The following is a 20947-nucleotide window of genomic DNA, read 5'->3' as shown; positions in this document are numbered from 1 at the left end:
CACTACTGGCGACCCCTCAATGATTTTGAATTGATACGGTCAACTTCATAAAGGTAGCCTACGTCGCTGTTATGATTGTACCCACATATTTGCTTTTGAATGCCCACAGCTATAAAATCAATGCACTGAAACCCTCCAACAGGCACTGTATGCATCATCGCCCTGCTGAAGAGGATACTAATGTGTAAATACATGGCACAACTTGGAGGGAAAGCAAGATTAAATCCGTTCGCTATGGCATAGTGGTGCTACGGATCCCACGTTCCCTAAACAAATATTGAGTAACAGTCAACAGTTCCAGTTCTACTTTGTTTCTGAGAAAAGTAAATTCCCGGTTACGAAAAGTAATGCGCGGGATTGAGATTGTACACACGCATGACTATTAGAAAACATCGGTGCGATAATAAAGATTGTAATAGTCTCCAAAGTTTTACAACCAAACCGGACAAGACATTGCTAGCGTGCAATGCCTTCCTGAGACATCAGTGAATGAAATTCCTCAACTGGTGGTAATTGAACGTTAGCAAACTTGTTCCAACCGCTCGTATACTAATAGGGCTGGATTCCTCTAAGAGAAAGCAAGGTCAATGTTCAATCGTTGGTACACGGTATCGACGAGTGATTGAAAAAAGATCATTACGATTCTGTTCATGGTTGTCCACTAACTTATTCAGGCTTGAATTAAAGAATCATAATGTATCGATGAACTGAAGTAGCCAGTCTATTTTATCATAGTGTTGGGGATAATGCCTATCGCTACATTTGAAGCAGCCGCGACTACTTGCATAACCGGTGACCACTATATTCACGCAGGTCGTGAAAAATAACAGGAATTCATGTTCTGTTAAGGTAAATTCTTTACTGCAGGTTGCATGCGCTGTGTGCAACTCCTCTGTCCGCACGAGTGATATAACAATGATCACGCACTTTATCATGGGTGAGTCTGAAAATGCCATCGCAGATCCAGCAGAAAACTCCCGAAAGGCATCGTTGGTCATAATCATGTCTGCGGGCAAAGATATCTGTTATCGAATCCATTTCTCAGTAACGTCGAGCGATTTAAGAAACATTTAAAACAAATCCTGGTCACGGTACAGTATTGGTGGTCCAATTGCTCCGTCACATCTGACTTCATTGTAACAAGGCCCGCATGGGACTTGTCCATCAATTCGTGTTGTCTTCGACTGAACGTCGCTGGTGATATTAAGAAGCGGAACATTCACACATTCAAATGTCCATGTAAATCACATACGGAACTTTAATTTTTCGTTGCACAGCGTTACATTGCACAATGTTTTTGCCGTGTTCTGGCATCATTGTACGCTGCGGCTTTTCATTAATTTCATCGCGGTAAAAGTCAACGTCGTCAAGCAACTGCTGCGTGGTAAATAAATCCAGGCAACGTGGTCACGGAAAGTACTTACCGTGGTGCTTGCTGTGTCGGTTATGCAGCCGGGGAAGATCCGCAGAATAGCATGTTTGGGAAAGTATGCAACTGAACTTTCAAACATCAGGCAAGATAATCTTTTCAGTGCCTTTATCTATTTCATTATTGATAGCCGCTGTGTCTTTATGGTTTAATGTAATAAGTGGACCATCATGAATTCACGAGGTTGCATTTGTAACTCATTTTATTTCTGATGACTTGCGATTCAGCAGCATAGTCAAATGTGCACCAGGAACAAAATCTGCTTTAAAATCGGAGGTGCCAGAATGTTCTACCTCGATATGATTCCGGTCTCATCTTCATTAGAAATTTTCTGGTGTCTTTATTTGGCGCGTACACGTTTGGAATAATCACTGTACTCAACACTAGGGGAATAATACCAACAGTGTTGCAAGTGGCTGACCTGAATACGCGCTACTGTAGGTAGGTAGGTAGGTCAAATGAATTTGATAGTGATAAAGGGAGTTTTATAAGGACAAAGACCAATACATACACACACAAACGTACGCGCGCACACATTAACACAAACAAACACACACAAACATACACACACAAACCAACGTACGCTCGCACACATACACCCATAAAAACTGACACAAATACACACACGTACGCGCATGCACACAAATACAAAGACCAGTATACACACATACACACTTCAATCGCTATGTGTGCGCTTAGAATGTAAGAGAAGGAGATGAAATCTCACAACATATCTATCCCTTACCATCCATTCTATCATACTCACTATCCAAACGTCTGTGTTAGCTTAAAATGTAAGAGAAAACCTTGTACCCATGTCTGAAGAGATAGAGAATGTCAGGATGTTAGAAGTGGTCCAAGACCTGATAGAAGAGTGTTTAACAACGAAATCAAGAAGGAACAAGAATAATGGACCGAGAAGTACATCCTTTATAAACAGCAGAGAGAACAGCAGCATCATCTGCATGAGCCAGACAGAGGTTTTGTGGACTGTCGCGTTGACACGAAAGAGTTCCCCTTCTCCTTCCGAAGAAGCAGACCCTCTCCTGAGGGAAAGCGTGCAGCCAGACGGGGACTCAGTCTTAGACAATGAGAGATTGTCATAACCCCTCAACAAAACACCCTCTTTTAGGACTATCCCCAACAATCTAGAATAGAGTAGTCCAATTGCCAAATTTTTCTTTGTGTGTTAGTAGGTTAAGAAATATAATTTTTCTCTGACTTGTAAGATAGTCTCTATGACTTCTATATGTAGGAGTGATAATAAAATGTGTTTGTAGGTGAAAACAGTGAACGTGAGTGAGTTTATTTTTTAGGTCCGCGCGTTCCATGTTATTCATGATGGAGTGGGTATTGTACGTTTTTGTGTAGGGGGATACATTCCTTACGTCCGTGCTTCAGAAATATAAAGCAGATCGTTCGTCATTCAGTTCACACGTTATCACGAGTAGAATCACCAAATTACTTGAACTCCAAATGCACCTGGAGTATGACCGTCGCCTACTGGACGACCTGGCCATGGAGGCTATTGCAGAGGATGCTAGGATTGAAGAAGAAGAGGAGGAGAAAGAAAAGAAGGAAAAGAAGAAAGAAATGATCTTGCCGTACCTGATGTTAAGACAGGTCTGTGATGTCAAGCCGATGGTGAGGACACCTCCACAGCCACTACCAGCATAGAGACCCGTGTTCCCTCAGATAGAGAACTGGGAAGAGGAATTGGAAAGACAGCGAGAGCAACCACGACAACCACAGCATCCACGGGTCTGGCATAGGAGAAGACAGGGAATAAGTCTTCACCATCACTCAAACGGAGGAATGTGATAGTGAATGAACTCACCCACTCCCCTGCACTCTCATGAAGAAATGACAATTGGGATAATGACTGAAGCCATCTTGGGAGGTGCAAGCATTAACCAGGTGTATTTGGAGTTTACAAAAACCCAGCCCTTCTCAGGGATAACCAGTTCTCTAGAAGAGAGAGAGACTAATCGAGTTGCCAATCACACCATTGTGTATGCCTGTGTATATGTATGTGTTTGTGTGTTTGTATGTGTGCCCGCGTACGTTTGTTTGTGTGCATGTGTATGTGTTTATGTGTTTTGTATGTGTGCGCGGGTACATTTGTGTGTGTAGGTGTATGTGTTTGTGTGTGTGTGTCTTTGTGTCTGTGCGCGTACGCGCACGTGTTTGTTAGTATGTATTGGTCTTTGTTTGTTCCTATCAAACTCCCATTGTCCCTATCAAATTCATTTCATCTACCTACCTACCTACAGTAGCACGTATTCATGTCAGCCACTTGCAACACTGTTGCCATTATTCCCTTAGTATCCAGGACAGTGACTTTAGTGACATGATTGAAGCTGAAGATTTTGAGACTATAAATAAAGACGGGTTTTTCCAGTTTGTAGCTATAAATAGATACTAGGGTTTTTAAACAGGAACTTCACACAAGTTGAGGCTATAAATAGATAGTGGGTTTATCCGAATTGTACACACAAATAAATACTAGGTTTTTTCCAAAGGAATTTCCTAACAGTGGGGATTATAAATAGATGCTAGCGCTTTCCCACATAGTAGTTTTGGTAGTGTAAGAGATACCGTTCCGGTGGCTTAGTGGTTAGAGCGTCTGCCTCGGATGCGGGAGGTCGTGGGTTCGATTCCCGGCCGAGTCATACCAAAGACTTACAAATATGGTACTAACAGCTGCCTCGTTTGGCGCTCAGCATTAAGACGTTAGTGTTAGGACTGGTCGGCCTGGTGTCAGGATAATGTGACTGGGTGAGACATCAGGCTACATGTCTGCGGCATGATGATACAGTGCTAGATATCACTATAAACTGTCACACTGTAGACATCGTAGCGATATGACTGAAAAATTGTTAAAGCTGTTAAAAATCAAAATCACACACAAACACACACACACAGTGTAAGAGATAATCTATTTTGGGAGATTTAATCACCTTCTCTTGCATTTTAAGCGAACACCAGGCGTTTGGATAGTGAGTATGATATAATGGATGGTATAGTGCGTGTAATGGATAGTATTTTTGTGGTGTAATGGATAGACATTTGGTAAGATTGTATCTCCTTCTCTTACTTTCTAAGCGAACACATAACGATTGAAGTGTCTGTATGGTGTGTGTTTGCTTGTGTGTATGTGTGTACGCGTACGTTTGTTTGTAGGCATGTATTGTGTGTGTGTGTATGTGTGTGTGTGTGTGTGTGTGTGTGTGTGTACGTTTGTTTGTGTATATATTGATCTTTATAAAGCTCCTTTTATCCTTATCAAATTCATACCACCGACCTACCTACCTTCAGTAGCGCGTATTCAGGTCAGCTTCTTGCAACACTGTTGCCATTATTCCACTAGTGTCTGGTACAGTGACGTCATTTAAGCTGGAAATTTTAAGACTATAAATATAGACTTTGGTTTTTCCGCAGGTTATAGTTATAAATAGATGCTAGGTTAGTTCATAGGAATTTCCTTCAAGATGAGATTATAAATAAATAGTGGGTTTTTCCATATGAATTTCCCACTATTTGTAGCTAAAAATAAATGCTAGGTTTTACGAAAATAATTTCCTACCAGTGGTGACTATGAATAGATACTATCGTTTTTCCACATACTATTTTTGTCAGTGTAAGAGATAGTCTATTTTGTGAGATTTTATCTCCTTCTCTTACATTTTAAGCTAACACGGACGTTTTTGGATAGGGAGTATGATATAATGGATATTATAGTAGGTGTAATGTATAGTATTTTTTTTGGAGTAAAGGATAGATATTTTGTGAGATTTCATCTTTTATATCCTAAGCGAACACATAACGAGTGAAGTATGAATGTGTGTGTATTGGTCTTTGTTTGAATTTGTATGCGTGCGCGTACGTGTGTGTATGTGTGTACGTTTGTATGTGTGTGCGGACGTACATTTCTTTGTGTGTGTATGTGTGCGCGCGTACGTTTGTGTGTGTATGTCTTGGTCTTTGTCCCTATAAAACTCCCTTTATCCTTATCAAATAAATTTCATCTACCTACCTATCTACAGTAGCGCTTATTCAGGTCAGCCGCTTGCAACACTGTTACCATTATTCCCCTAATATATAGTATAGTGACGTCATTGAAGCTATAAATGTTACGACAATAACTATAGACTTGGGTTTTTCCACAGGTTGTAGCTATAAATAGAAACTTGGTTAGTTCATAGGACTTTCCTACAAGATGAGATTATAAATAGATAGTGGGTTTTTCCATAGGAATTTCCCACAAGTTGCAGCTTAAAATAAATACTAGGTTTTTCCAAAGGAATTTCCTACCGGTAATGACAATAAATAGATACTAGCGTTTTTCCACATAGTATTTTTTTAGAAGTAAGTCTATTTTGTGAGATTTTATCTCCTTCTCTTACATTTTAAGCTAACATATAACGACAATGCAACCCCAATATTCCCATGTTCAATTCCCCTAGACGCCAAAGTGGCTCATTCAATTTCCCCAAGTTCAATTCCCCTGACGCTATAGTGGCCCATTCAGTTTCCCCAGGTTAAATTTCCCATGACGCTATACGGGCCTACGATTTTCCCATGCTAAATTTACCTTGATGCTATATAGCCCCACGATCTTCTTGACTGGGTTTTCCGTTGACGCTGTACAGCCCCAATATACTACAAGTGATGTCTAGCACTGGGACATCATGCCGCAGACATGTAGCATGATGTCCCACCCAGTCACATTATCCTGACATCAAGCCGACCAGTCCTAACACTAACCTCTTAATGCTTAGCGCCAAGCGAGGTCGCTGCTGGTGCCATTTTTAAGTCTTTGGTATGACTCGGCCAGAGTTCGAACCCGCGACCTCCCGCATCCGAGGCGGACGCTGTGCTCCTATTGTAACACCAAGTCTACATACGTGTTTTATACTGTACTTAGATATTATTCGAAAGAAAACATATTTGTTTATACTGTTCAGTGGAAATAAAAAGAGCTCGTGTTTTTTCTTTTCTTCTCTTTTTACTGTAATATTATTCTGGAACTATTGTGAATTATTCAAAGGAGTTCTGAACAGCGCTATTTTGACAACCTCACGTTTTTTTATTATTATTTTTTTTTGGGAGGGGCGCTTTAATATCACTTTTTCAGGATTATTTTGGGTTCATTTCATAATACGATAAGTTCATCTCACATTTTCATTCTTAATTGTGATAATTAAACTATTTGTTAAGTTTACAAAACTTATTGCTTTTTACGTCTTTCTGTTACTTAGTTTTTGACAATAGAGTCGAGCGTGTGTGTGTGTGCGTGTGCGCGCGCGCGCGTATATGTGTTTATACATGGACGTAAAACACACAAACATACCTCTTTGCAAAACATCTTGACCCAACTTGATAAGCTGCGAATAATTATATAAATCACTTATGTAACTCACGGACTTTAAAGTACTTTATAAGTACTTCATAATAATAACAAATAGATGAAAGAAAGAAAGAACATAAAGAAGAGTAAAGTAAAACTGAAGGCGAACAATATAAAGGCACGTAATACACAAACGTAATACAAGAGATGTGTTCCGACACCGGAACTTTACCGATTTAATCCGGAGCAGTATCTTAGTGACCAACATCCTATTGAGATTTAGACAGAAAATATTGATGAGAAAATGGCAGTGTCCATGAGCATGGCGGTTCGACTGTCTTGCAGATCGTTACTTTTGATAAGGTTGACTTATCATGACTAATTTAAATTTGCATCAGATTTTTGATCTTGTCTTATGTTGCCAGGATTGTTCAGTAGTTAGGCATGTACATGCGTAGTTTGACCGGCAGAAGGGCTGTAACTCCACATTCGTCCTATCCTAATCCGACATGTAAGACCTCGACGCTGATATTTATGTTGTGGGTGTCAAGGTCTTACAGCCTAATTAACGGCGCTGTGCAACGTGTTTTGATGTCGACTAATATCAAATTTTAAGAAATATTTCACACAACTGACAACTAAAATGACGCTTTTCTACAATGTAAAGTCAATGTTTTAGTCAGACTTTACCTACTCTGTAGTCCTACATGTAAGACCTGACGCTGATATTACGTTACAGCCTAACTAACACCGCTGTGTAGTGTGTTTTGATGTCGACTAACATCGTAACGAAAGTCAAATTTTCAGGAATATCTCACACAGCTGGCAACTAAAATAACGGCGCTTTTCAACAAAGTAAGGTAATGTTTTAGTCAGACTTTACTTACTCTGATGTCTTTTCTCTAATAAATTCAAATTCTCACAGTAGAAATGGACCTGTTTTCAAGTTGGCTTACATTTCAGTTGACTGGAAAGCGATAAAAGCCGGGAATGCCAAAATCGGGTTAAGTGGAAATATTATTCTTTAACGAAACGAATAAAAATGTAATATTCCTATTGGAACTGTAAAGCAACATTTCGTTTTGTTCAAGAAACATATCCGCCACATGAACCTACTTAAACATACTTCGGCATACCTCGACTACCGTCGCATTGCAACAAATTGAAATATATGCCAACGGAACATGAAAGGCGTCCATTTGCTAGTGTCATATTTTCATTCCGCCAGGATAAAGACAGCACAGTAAGTATATTAATCACACATAAATTAGTGGAAGAGTGTCGATATATGCTGCCAGATGTGTGAGATATTCCTGAAACTTTGACTACTCATTCCGATGTCAATGACATCAGAACACACTATACAAGGCCGTTATTGGATAGTAAGACATAGCACCTAAACAAAATCAACATGTGCTATGTCTTACATGTAGGACTACCTACTCTGATGTCTTTTCTCTAATAAATTCAAATACTCACGAACGAAATGGACCTGTTGTCAAGTTTCTTTGCCTACATTTCAGTTTGCTGGAATGCGATGAAAGCCAGGAATGTTGAAATCGGGTTAAGTTGAAATATTATTCTTTAACGAAATGAATAAAAATATATTATGCCTATTGCAACTGTAAGCAACAGTTGGTTTTGTTCAAGAAATATACCCCCAACTTATCGCATTGCAACAAATTCAAATGTATGTAAATGGATCGTGAAAATGCATCCATTTGCTAGTATCATATTTTCATTCTGCCAGCATAAAAACAGCAGAGTAAGTATATTAATTACACATTAATTAGTGGAAGAGTGTTGATATAGGCTGCCAAGTGTGTGAGATGTTCCTGAAACTTTGATTACTCATTCCGATGTCGTCGACATTGGAACACGCTATGCAAGGCTGTTATTGGATAGTAAGACATAGCACTAAAAACAAAAACATGTGCCAGAGGTCTCACTAGGATTTTAAAACTATGAGTCCAGGACTCCTAACTTGGTAAAAGTCAGAGTCAAACTAGCAATAGTTGCAGTATCCTCCCAGATACGTGTTGAAGTGGCTAAATGGCCATTAAAATGCCAGGAATAAACAGAGACAAAACTTGTCAGTTTTATTTATTTATAATCATTTATTATTCTATAAAAAAAACTATTAAAATCAATATCATGTACAAATTTCATATTCTTTAACTACAATATAGTTCGCTTTTGTCTGTGTCAGATTTTAAAAAAAAATATCTAATGCTTGGCTTTGGATCCTATTCCTCCACACTAGGCACCTCTTCTTTGACTTGCATCATTTGTGTTAAGGTGTCTTGTTTTATTCTGGACCTTCCCTTAGTCTTGATTTTGTTCTGCACACTGAAGCCTCTCTTGCATGCCATGGATGTCACTGGTGACACCAACACAATCATAGCTAGGACTGCAAAGTCTGGAAATATCTGTATTCTTGAGGTAGAGTTGTACAGGCTTCTGTAAAGTGTGCAGTTCAATGATTTTGCGACTACCTAGCAAGTAGGTGGACTCAAGATGTCTCATGCCTAGAAAATGTGGAACTTTGCAGATTAGAAGAACCAGTAGTTGCTATTGAGTTTAATTTTCAACATTGTTTACACCACTAGCAGGCATATAGTTCTTGTTTGTCGGCCTGGATGAATTTTGTAAATCCAAGGAAAGATTTTATTCCAAACACTAAGCCAGGCATCATGCACTTTCTTACTATCAGTTCTAGCAACTTTAGCAGAGTTCTTAATCTCATTAAAATCTTCATCAGTTTTCCGTTTAACCCCAAAATACTTATCCATACAGAGATCTCGGAAACGCTTAATTACGTGTATTTGGACGCCAATTTTTTATCTGGGACGCAGAAAATCACTGAGGCGGGAGTCCTCCGTATGCATGTAATAGGTGTGCAGAAAATTCAAAGACTTGCCCAGTCCTGCTTCAGCCACCTGCTGTCTGTGCAGATGTGTTGACCAGTTAGCTGTGCTGACATTTACAATAACAGAATTCAGTAACTGAAAGACCCCTTGATGTACATGTTGCCATTATACGAGTACATAAAAATGAACGTGATGCAATAGCTGGGCAGCAAGTTCAAAGGCTTTGACTGGCGGCCGGGTGGGAAAATGTACTGATATTTACAGTGATTGAATTCAGAGGCAGAAAGACCCAGAGATGTACATGTGGTCATTTATAAAAGTACATCAAATAAACAACTTTAGCTTTTGTTATTGTGTTCATTTCCGAATGTATCAGAATAAGTAGTGCACATGACCTCAGAATCAAGACATGTTGAGACTTAGACAAAATGCCATTTGTAAATTTTGATAAGTATTTTGGGGTTAAATGGCAAACTTACACACATTGTAATGAGATTCAGAAGAATGCTGAAGCTGCTAGAATTGACAGTTTGGATAGGACAGTAGTTAAGTGTAAGAAAGTGTGTGATCCCTAGCTTAGTGTCTGGAATAAGTCCTTACTTGGATTGACAAAATTCAGTATCACTCTGATAGATGAACAAGAGCTATTTAAGAGGTACATTGACTGACCATACATTTTTTTAATTGCCCCTCGCCTTAGCCCGGTTAGTTCTAGTGTTGTAGCAAAGTAGCAAAATGTATGCATCAGTACATCAGTAGCTAGGCCTAGTTTTGATATCAGTTTACATTGACAAACTCTTGCCCATTCACAGGCATATGTTTTGATAGCTGATTGGCCATTAACCCTTTTCCGAGTAAGATAGCAACTATCAATTTCCTGCATGATATCCTTTAATGATAAAACATACAAACATGTGTTTTAAGTTCAGAATCTGTTGTCTGGATATATATTAACTGCCTCTTGTGCACTATTTTGTCATAAAATTGTTTGAAATTGTAAGTGAACCAATAGGCCTAATGGGAAATAATGGCAGACTTCGCTAAGTCTGGGATGTACCAGTTTATTAGATTGTCTGTTTTCGTAAATCATCGGGCAGATATTTTCAGAAAAATACACAAATCATTGAAAGCAAAGCCAAGGTATTATTTTATTAAAGATTTAACTTTAAAATGCAAATTATGTAGGTCAGAAACGTATGGGACAATGATGTGTTGTGGAATTCACGAGATGCACTTTAAGGTCTATGCTGTTTTCCGACTTGACATGTATTTGCGAAAATACGGGGGAAAAAACAGCAAATCAGATACAATTTAACCATTGCCTAAAATTACTACAAGGACGTAGACAAATAAATAAGCCATAAATTTGCAATCCTGTCAATAGACTGTTGTAATGAAGCTATATTATATTAAAGTGAGTGATTACATTACGAAAACTTGTCCATCTAAAAATAGATGCACTCACGTCTGTTGATTCTGTAGGAAAGAAGGGACTGCAACTTTTGATGGTGGGACTCCTATTTTTACCAAAATGGGAGTCCTGGACTCCTAGTTTTAAAATCCTATCAAGACCTCTGCCATATTTGTACATCATTTTGTCCAAGTCTCATTGTGTCTTGATTTTGAGGTCGCATGCAATGTTTATACGGCTACAATCAGAAACAAAGCAACTGGCTCTATGATGGATGGAGAACAAAACCGTAAGGATGTCCCCATCCTGATAGCGGAACTCCTGATGCCAAAAGCATGGATCAGAGTTGGATGCTGGAACATGCAAACACTCAACCAGACTGGAAAACTGGCACAAGTAGTGAGCGAGTTGAATCACTACAACTTGACCCTTATGGGTGTAACAGAAGCACGATAGACTGGTGTCAGCAAGCAGAAGTTGAACTCCGGAGAAGTCATCATCTGGTCCAGAAGAAAGGACAGTGACCACCGGGAGTGGGTCGCCATCATTATCAGCAAGAACAAAACCAATACTGTTCTACAGTGGAAACCAGTGAAGGAGCACCTGCTGTATGTCAGGATAAACTCCAAGTACGCCAAGCTGTCTGTTGTTGTGGCCTATGCACCAACAGACGACGTGGAAGAAGAGGAGAAAGACACCTACGACGCTCTTCAAGCCGTTTTAGAGGATGTCCCTCGACATGACGTGCTGTTGCTACTTGGCGACTTCAACACTAGGGTCGGCTGCAACAATAAAGATAGAGAGAGGACCATGGGGCGCCATGGAGTAGGTGTGATGACCGACAACGGGGAAAGACTGACATGAAGATGGTGTACCAGAACACCAAGAAGCTGAAGGGCAACTACGGCTAGCACCATGACCTTCCAGTGAGAGATGAAAATGGAACTCATGTCACAGTGGAGGAGGAGAAGCTGAAGAGATGGAAGCAACGCTTTGAGTCCATACTGAATCGCCCAGACCCACCTGTACTCGCTGACATTCCTGAAGCAGAGGAGGACCTTGACATCAACTGCGACGACATCACTGTTGAGGAGGTCAAGCAGGCCATCCACAAGCTGAAGAATGGGAAGGCACCTGGTGATGATGGAGTATGCCCCGAGATGCCAAAGGCAGAAGACACAAAGACACCGCAGCTTCTTTGCCAGAGTCTCCAAAAGATCTGGGATAGTGAAGAAGCACCGAATGACTGGAAAACAGGAATCATCGTCAAACTTCCCAAGAAAGGAGATCTGGGGAACTGCAACAACTGGCGAGGAATCACCTTACTATCCATCTCTAGTAAATTTTCAGTCGCATCATTCTCCAACGCATCACAACAGCTGTGGACGGCATCCTACGCCAGGAACAGGCAGGCTTTAGGAAGGGCAAATCCTGCATCGACCACATCTTCATTCTGAGACAGATCCTTGAGCAGTCCCGTGAGTGGAATGGATCCTTTTATGTGGTCTTTGTGGACTTCGAGAAGGCCTCCGACAGCCTGCACCGAGCCTCTCTGTGGAAGATCCTACGACACTATGGCATCCCCCAGAAACTTGTCAATGTCATCAGGCCCCTGTACAAGAACTTTGAGTGCAGAGTCATCCACAACAACCTACTCACTGAACCATTCAAGGTGGAAACCGGAGTGAAGCAAGGATGCATTCTCTCACTGATCCTTTTCTCACTGGCCTTTGACTGGATCATGCGCCGCACCACAGAGGGCAGGAGGCAAGGAATACAGTGGACGCTGACCTTAATGCTGGATGACCTGGATTATGCCGACGACATCAGGTTGCTGGCAAGCAGACACCAGGATATCCAGCAGAAGACACAATAGTTGGTACAGACAGCAAGCACCATAGGTCTTCGACTCAACATAGGGAACACACTAGTCTTGAGGATGAACACTAGAGTGGACAACCCAATCACCATCAACGACCAGCCTCTGCAAGAAGTAGATGAATTCACTTACCTGGGCAGCAAGGTCGCCACGGATGGAGATTGCACAAGGGAAGTCACCACAAGAATCAGCAAGGCCAATCAGGCCTTTGCAGTGCTGAAGCCCATCTGGAGAAGAACAAACCTCAGCACCCACACAAAGATCCGTATCTTCAAGAGCAATGTGCTGAGCGTCCTTTTGTACGGGTCAGAGTGTTATAAGACCACTGCTAACATAGAACGCAAGCTCGAAGTCTTCCAGACCAAGTGCTGGTGACGGATCATAAGGATCTTCTGGCCAAACATGATCTTGAACGAGGAACTCCAGCACAGAGCAGGCACAAGCACCATTGCTGAGACCATTGCAACTCAGCCACGTCTGCAGAATGCCCCCTGACTCACTACCAAGGGTGGCACTGAGATGGACTCCACAGGGGAAAAGGAACTGTGGCAGACCCAAAGAGACCTGGCACCGAACTGTGGAGCGAGAACTCAAGACCAGAGGCCTCACCCTGCAGACCGCCCCCATAACAGCAGCCGACAGACCAAAATGGTGCTCCCTTTCTGTTGCCTCAAGCACCAGACGGCGCAGAGAGGATTGATTGATTGATTGAATCAGAAACAGACACAATAACATGGATCGCGCTGGGCTTCACCAATGTTGCATATTGCGATTTTTTCCCTAATTAGCTACAAAATATACCGTCTGGAGATATTTTTGGTGGCAACATTTTTGGCTGACAAAAACTGTATATACAGTCTTGGCTTTGGAGTGAAGAAATTCAAAGGCACCATGACAGATCCCTGCAAACTTGGATATAATCATGCACAGGAATATATTGTTACATAAATAAATCCTTGTTTCATACTGACAAACCACCCAAACAGTGCATTGTTATGTCATAATCCGCTTACGCTAGTGTCTGGCCTTGGTACTTTATGCTGTAATTTAACCAAAATAGCCATGTAACTGACTAGCTACAATCAACCACCTCTGAACACGAGAACGGGAAATGACTAAAGTCTACCAGAGGACATCAATTTTAAAAAAAAAGTAACAAAAAAAAGTAGTTTTCCTGCAACTTCAAAGAAAGCTGAATACCTCTGAAGCACCGATATATACCAAGCATAAAAAAAATATCTGTTTCAATTTTCTACAATTATTTGATGTTGCTGCAGCAGTAACAAACGAGTATGTGTTTGGTTCTTCAGTGAGAGCCTTTAGAAAAGCCTTCAATAACACACGCACCATCAAAGCAAGCCAACGATCTTTGATCAAAGGAAGTCGGCAACAAACTTTAAAAAAATTATTTTTTCATTTTTCATAGTGATTAGAACATATTTATTGTGCTGCGAAACTTTCCTGTTTGCAGCAAAAAAGTGCATACAGAGGACTCCTGCATGGGTGATTTTCTGTGTCCCAAATAAAAAATTTGCATTTAAATATGTGTAATTAAGCATTTCCGAGATCTCTGATGTGCTATGTCTTACATTTTGGACTGGTTGTATCTTGTCCGAGTTTCCTCTTTTTCCTTTTTTTTTTTGTTCTTGGGATAACAGACCAAATTTAAATTTCATCTCAGGTTGATAAATATGGTATTTTTGAGAAGTTCAGAGCATCAGAAATAACAAATTAGCAAATAAAATATACTCCTTTTCATGGTTTTTGCTCATAGCAAGTGCAAACAACTTATTTTATTGTGTGCAAAATTAAATTCTCCAAAAAGTGAACATTTTTGTACAATGTATAAGTTATCCATTAATGGAATTTTTGGGGGGTTAAGTATTGAAACATACACTAGAGAATATAACCAGACTATTCTCAAGGTATAATTTACAGATGTACATGATATATAAAAGAGGAAATGTATCTCGGCCTATTCAGAATTTGCAGATTGAATTACTCAGAATTTACAATTATGATTTTATGTCCAATCCAAAAGCCTAGTTAAGTGAAATACTTGTCTTTATTCATGTAAAAGTGAAAAACAAAAGGGACTGGTAACATCTACCACCTTACTTATAAAAAAGATCTATAAGGACAGTAAAACAAGACTGTATTTATTCCTTATAAATGTCTTCCAGTTGAGAACTTTTTAAGAAATAATTCTTCTAAAAATACTGTTTTTATGAATGCAGGTTTCCAGAAAATATTTATTTTTCTCTTATATATCCTATGAAAAGTTAAAAACAGTACATACTTTTTAATTTTATTTATTTTGTTGTTGCTTTATTGCATGGTTGGATTGTCCTGGTATTTTTTGTCATAACAATATTAACTTACTTTTTAAACAATGTAAAACACTGATAAAGTTACAGACAAATGAAGATGTTTATGCAGTGGGTATGGATGCTAGAACAGCCTGACCGTGAGTAAGACTTAAAAGCTTTAAAGGTTTTGTTTTTAAATTATGGTGTCTTATTCTTCTTACAGAAAACAATCACATCTCATCTGTGAAGATACAAGTATAAATTTTTATTAATCTTTTTTACTACCACATTAATTTCATATCCAAAGGTATCAAGCAGGTTTGATACTATTTTGTAGCAATAATAATTAAAAAAAAGAAGATAGCAGTAATAATTTGAAAAAAAGAAGTTACTGGTAGCGGTGGCAACAATATTTATATTCAGAGAATATATAGTTGCAACCAAAGGAGTCTAATGTTTTATCAGTAAAGTACCTAACAGTAAATCACCTTATATGTACTGTAAATATATGTATATTTATTGTGCTGATAAGGTTATGTCATATTGTCACAGATTTCCTTGTACTTTATTGATAAAAGTCAGACTTTTGATGCCAAGAAATGGATATTTCCCAATGGAATAAACTGTTTACACATATATGTACAATGCAATTGTGAATCAACTTAGAATTGATGTGCCAATGATGCCAAATATAACATGTTGGCTGTTTTATTGATTTAGTGTTATTATTTGGACATAACTGTGTATTATGTTCCTTCTGCTTTCGTCAAAAAATGTACTGGTCAACACAGGATTTGTAGGTTTTGGTAGGGTAATTTATAAACTTGTTATTGTTTGTAAGTGCACATATTTCAGTCAGAATCCTCAAAAATTCAGTAGTTTTGTTGGCAATAAGACGCCCATGGTCACCAGCTACATTTTCTGTTAGAAGCTTTTTCAAGTTGGTTCAATGGCAGCAGAATTATCATGTAATGTTTTATAGTGTTTTTTAAATATTCATGTTTGTGTGATTTAGATTTTTAATGTAGCTTTTAACAAGTTTCAGTCATATTGCTATGATGTCTGCAATTTGACAGTTTCTAGTGATGTCTAGCACTGGGGCATCATGCCGCAGACATGTAGCATGATGTCCCACCCACTCACATTATCCTGACACCAGGCTGACCAGTCCTAACACTAACCTCTTAATGCTGAGCACCAAGCGAGGCAGCTGTTAGTACCAATTTTGTAAGTCTTTGATATGACTCAGCTGGGGTTCGAACCTGCAACCTCCAACATCCGAGACAGATACTCTGACCACTAGGCCACCAGAACGGTTTAAATATTGGTACATAGCTCTCTAGATGATCAAGGTACCGAATGTCCAATGGCTTTAGTTGACAGTCATTTTTGCTGATCCCCGTGATTAAAGGCATGCAAAAATTAATATTATCTGTTATGGAAGATGCCAATTTACTGGAAATGTTAGGGTATACAAGTTCTGTAAGTCTGGTATGATGCATCAAAATTTGAGAATGGACCTAATAAAAATGGGGTTATCACTAGTTTTCTTTCAGGTAAGTAATTTTTGCATACAGAAGTTTGAAATGAACAATTCTTTACATGACTTGAAAAGAAAATTGGAACAGAATTTGATAGCATACTGCATAAGATCTTTGAAACTTGTTGAAATGATGCCAATCGGTTGCTAAAAATGGAAAATGTTTCATAATTTCATCAAAATAACCATAGAACAGAATTTGACCAAAATTAGGGAGAAATTGGCCTAGCTTGGATGCTTTTAAGATGGTTACAGACAATGCTGTTTAGATATCAGTTACAGTTGACTTGGTACAAATAGTGAAAACATTCACATGGCTTTATCTAAAAAAGCATCCTGGCATGTAACATAAGTTTAAGCGTGTATTTAATCAATTTGAGATTAACAAATAAAGGATAATTGACCAATTTTTTTCCAATGATGCTTTTTGTCCATTGGCTTTCTGATAGTGTGTCATTTCTGACCAGAATCTTTAACAAAATTTATGATAATCTGAGGTTATATTAATGTTCATGGTATTGTTAATCCAATCCTGTTAATCGTGTGTGAAAATATTTAGGAAGCTGTTAACTTTAAACCGGAGTTTTTGTTATTACCCAACAAACAAATGTAAATATGCAACAACAATTTTAATTTATTTGACTTTTTAAATGCCATATTCCTTTCGCTACAGTTAGCAACAAAAGCTGCAGGCACATGCTCTGCAGCGAGTGCCCATTTCTTCAGTCAACCAGTGCGAAAGCATAAAAGATGTGCTAGATCATAGGCATTCAGTGTGTCTAGCCAATGATTTTGTGTGATGGTGTGTCGGTATATTGGGCACCATGCTTTAGGCACCTAGAGAGACAAATTCAGTGGTCACATGTTCGTTGCTGGAAAATATAAAGAATTCCATTATAATTGGTAATATTCATTTTTTAAAATATTTTTGGGTTACCTGATTGGGTTTTCACATTGGGAAAAATGGTTGCTCTGCATTAACTTCAGGTGTCCGGGCAAATGATTTTTCTACTCCTGATACATTATGCCATCATTATTGCTCTTTTATATATGTACCACACATTCAAGTAAGTAATATAATATTTATGTATGATAGAAACATTTATAGATTGGTTTTTAATGTGCAAATCAAATGTAGATTGAAATATTGCTTTTTATGATGATTATTTACTTTATAGATGAAAGTTTATTTACAATGGCTTATTTATCTAGTTGTGAATTTCAGAATGCGATGCTGTCCATGTTCATGTGCCCAACACACAGCTGTCAGCTCAGCACAGACATCAGGTACATTTCTTACTAACAAGGAAATGTTGTTTTGGTTGTGGTTTTGTAAAATATGCCATTGCCTCTTGTTAGCACAGCTTTTCATGGTCTAGGAGAGCTTTTGGGCTGGCATTTTGTCTGTCATCTATTAGCATAAGTTTGTTTTTGTTACTCCTCCTAAACTACTTGGAGGATTGCAATACAACTTTACACCCACATTTATCCCATGATCTAGGTTGTCCTAAAAGAAAATTGGAAGGCCACAAGGCAACCATCTTGAAAATCTTATTGCTGTGCCATCTAAATTGATGGTTAAATCAACATGTGATTTTCACTAAAAGACTTCTTATTGCTACTCCTGTTGAACTAATATAATATTGCCATAGTCTCATGAGAAGACTTCTTATTGGATCTAGTTGGTCCTTAATCAGAATGATGTACCCATCTTGAAAATCTTTTCATCACTTTCCTTTCTGAATGGATGATTGTATCAACATAGGGCTTTTACTAAATGACTTCTTATGATGTCTAGTTGGTCCTGAATGAAAATGGTACTGTTCACACATCCATTATGACTGTTACCATGCCTTCTTGAAAACCTTTTTAACACCATTTTTCATGAATGAAAGGTCACGTCATGTGGGATTTTCAATTATCGAAGGCCTATGATGTCCAGTTGGTCATAAATGAAAATGGTGCAGTTCTGACTTCCAAATCGATATTTTGTGCTGGGACCAAAAGACTTATTATGAAGTCTAGTTGGTCCAAAATGGTAATGGTGCCAGTCTGATATCCAGTATGGTCACCAAGTCGTCCATCTTGAAAATTTTGTTATTATTTCTCCACCAAAATGTGAAGTGTAATCAATATGGGGTTTCTAACAGAAATCTTATGATGTTTTGTTAGTCATAAATAAAAATGGTGCCAATATGTCCATCATTGCAGCCAGTTTTTTAAAATCTTATTATTGTTGAAGAATATTCAAGATGGTTTCAACGCAGCAGTTTAAAGAAAGAAATGGTCTTAACTTAAATTCCTGGAAATTCTTTTTGGCCAGTAGAGTGTCAGTCCCATCAAGGGGCTATTGTTTTGTAGTCATCTTTATTCACAGGTTACCCATGTGATAGCCATTTGCAAGAGCAGGAATAATTTTTGGGGGCCTACATGAGGTTCCCTATGAAGATGTCAGGGGTCAGATATACTCAGCTTAGTAGGTTCTGTGAGATCTGCAATATATTTGTTTTAATCAAACTGTAAAAATGTAGTCATTGCACAGGTATACAATATATGTAATGAATTTAGGGTTACAAATCCAGGGAAAATGGAAGGAGAGTGGGTATAGACCATTCTTAGAATGTATTCATATATTCATGTGACCCTGGGTCAGCGAATCCAAAACGAGGCTAATATAGGCACCAGTTTCATTTTACCTCGCAACCATGGCTGCTACAGTTGATACCGGCAACAGAAAAAATCGTGACAATTATTGTTGTGTTCCGTTGTGCAATGGGAATGCTAGAATTCACATAGATTTAAGCTTCCACCATATCCCATCAGTGAAGAAGATGGAGCTTCGTAGAAAATGGATTGTTGCAATACGTCGTGATGAGGGGCTGAATTTTAAGGTAAGAAACTGGATGATTGTTGGTGTGTTTATATTTTCTTGCAGCTGAATGATGTAAGAATAAGAATTCCAAACGCAAAATAGATTCTGTCGATGAAGTAAATGATTGTATGTATGTGTGTTTTATAATGACAGGTTTCTAAAAATGTTACCCCTAGTCCCATTCCATATAACGGGGTCATCGAAAATTGGGCGTACCTCCAAGCAGCGCATTTTTATAAGAAATTATGAATTTTGCGTAGGAGTAGTAAGTACAGAAAAGGTAAAGTTATTACCTCGTTAAAAAAAAAACAAGTAGAATGTAAATGATCACGATAGAGAAGAGAGATAGCACCAGTACAATGAAAATGATGAGAGTACAAGTTGAATGAAATTACGAGAGAGAGAGAGAGAGAGAGAGAGAGTAGATAAGAATTAATGAAGCTGTTGATAAAACATCACTGCATAATTTCTCTTATTTACTCTGAAAAGACCTGATTTATGTGGGGCTTATTTTGCTTGCTGTTCTCCTCCAGATGGCACTGATATTTAATCAAACCATAGCTTTGTAACTTTTGTTTTACACATTTATTTCGTAGTGTGTGCATGGTGTGTGTGTGCATGACACAGTGTGTTTATGTGTATGAGAGAGAGAGAGAGAGAGAGAGAGAGAGAGAGCAGACAATCAGTGGAAAGCAGCCTCTTTAAAACTCTTGTATAATTTTAAATTATAGTGAAGCTGGTAACTTTGCTAGTTATATTTTTTGTCTCCATTATAGTTAACAAATGTTGATGAAAAGCTACATTATTATTTTATCTTCTTCAGGTCCTGTGAGTTGCATATAGCATGCAAAAGTAAAATTACAGAGCTGGAGAAGAGACTGAGGAAAGCAGTAACAGAATTGGAAGAGAAGGAAAGGCAACTGCAAGATTTGAATAAAAAAATAAACATGGAGAAGCTTGGATTGAACAGATTTACAGATGATGATGAAATGATAGAATTTTACACTGGTTTTCCCACATATGAGGTTTTTATAACCTTCTTCAATAGCATCAAACCGACTGCAATTAGAATGAAGAGCTTATATTACAGCACAGGGAATGACATCAACATCAGGGGACGGCAAAAGGCAATGGACCCAGTGGATGAACTTTTCATGTTTTTGTGTAGATTGAGATGTGGATTTCCGATTGAAGATATGTCTGTTCGATTTAATATTCACAGGTATTCTGTAAGTCGGATAATAATCATGTGGACAAATTATTTGTATTTTTTACCAAGTCGTGAGC

General features: G+C 38.6%; 1 protein-coding gene across 2 annotated transcripts in view; it reads left to right on the top strand.

The window, feature by feature from the left end:
- Nucleotides 1–7038: 7038 nt before the first annotated feature.
- LOC149795151 (small ribosomal subunit protein mS39-like) overlaps nt 7039–20947 on the top strand; it is a 142528-nt gene continuing 128619 nt past the window's right edge. The window contains exons 1-2 of one of the 2 annotated variants that reach the window (XM_089964876.1): nt 7039–7142; nt 18014–18075. In XM_089964876.1, the coding sequence (XP_089821002.1) occupies nt 7084–7142; nt 18014–18075 (121 nt within the window). In that variant the 5' untranslated portion in view covers nt 7039–7083. Of the gene's footprint in view, nt 7143–7266; nt 7291–18013; nt 18076–20947 lie in introns of those variants that run through there. The other variant, XM_089964877.1, reaches the window with a different exon arrangement.

Source organism: Sinohyriopsis cumingii, chromosome 7, assembly GCF_028554795.1.
Source record: "Sinohyriopsis cumingii isolate HCF-2022 chromosome 7, ASM2855479v2, whole genome shotgun sequence".
NCBI lineage: Eukaryota > Metazoa > Mollusca > Bivalvia > Unionida > Unionidae > Sinohyriopsis > Sinohyriopsis cumingii.
This window is presented reverse-complemented; position numbering and strand designations above follow the sequence as displayed.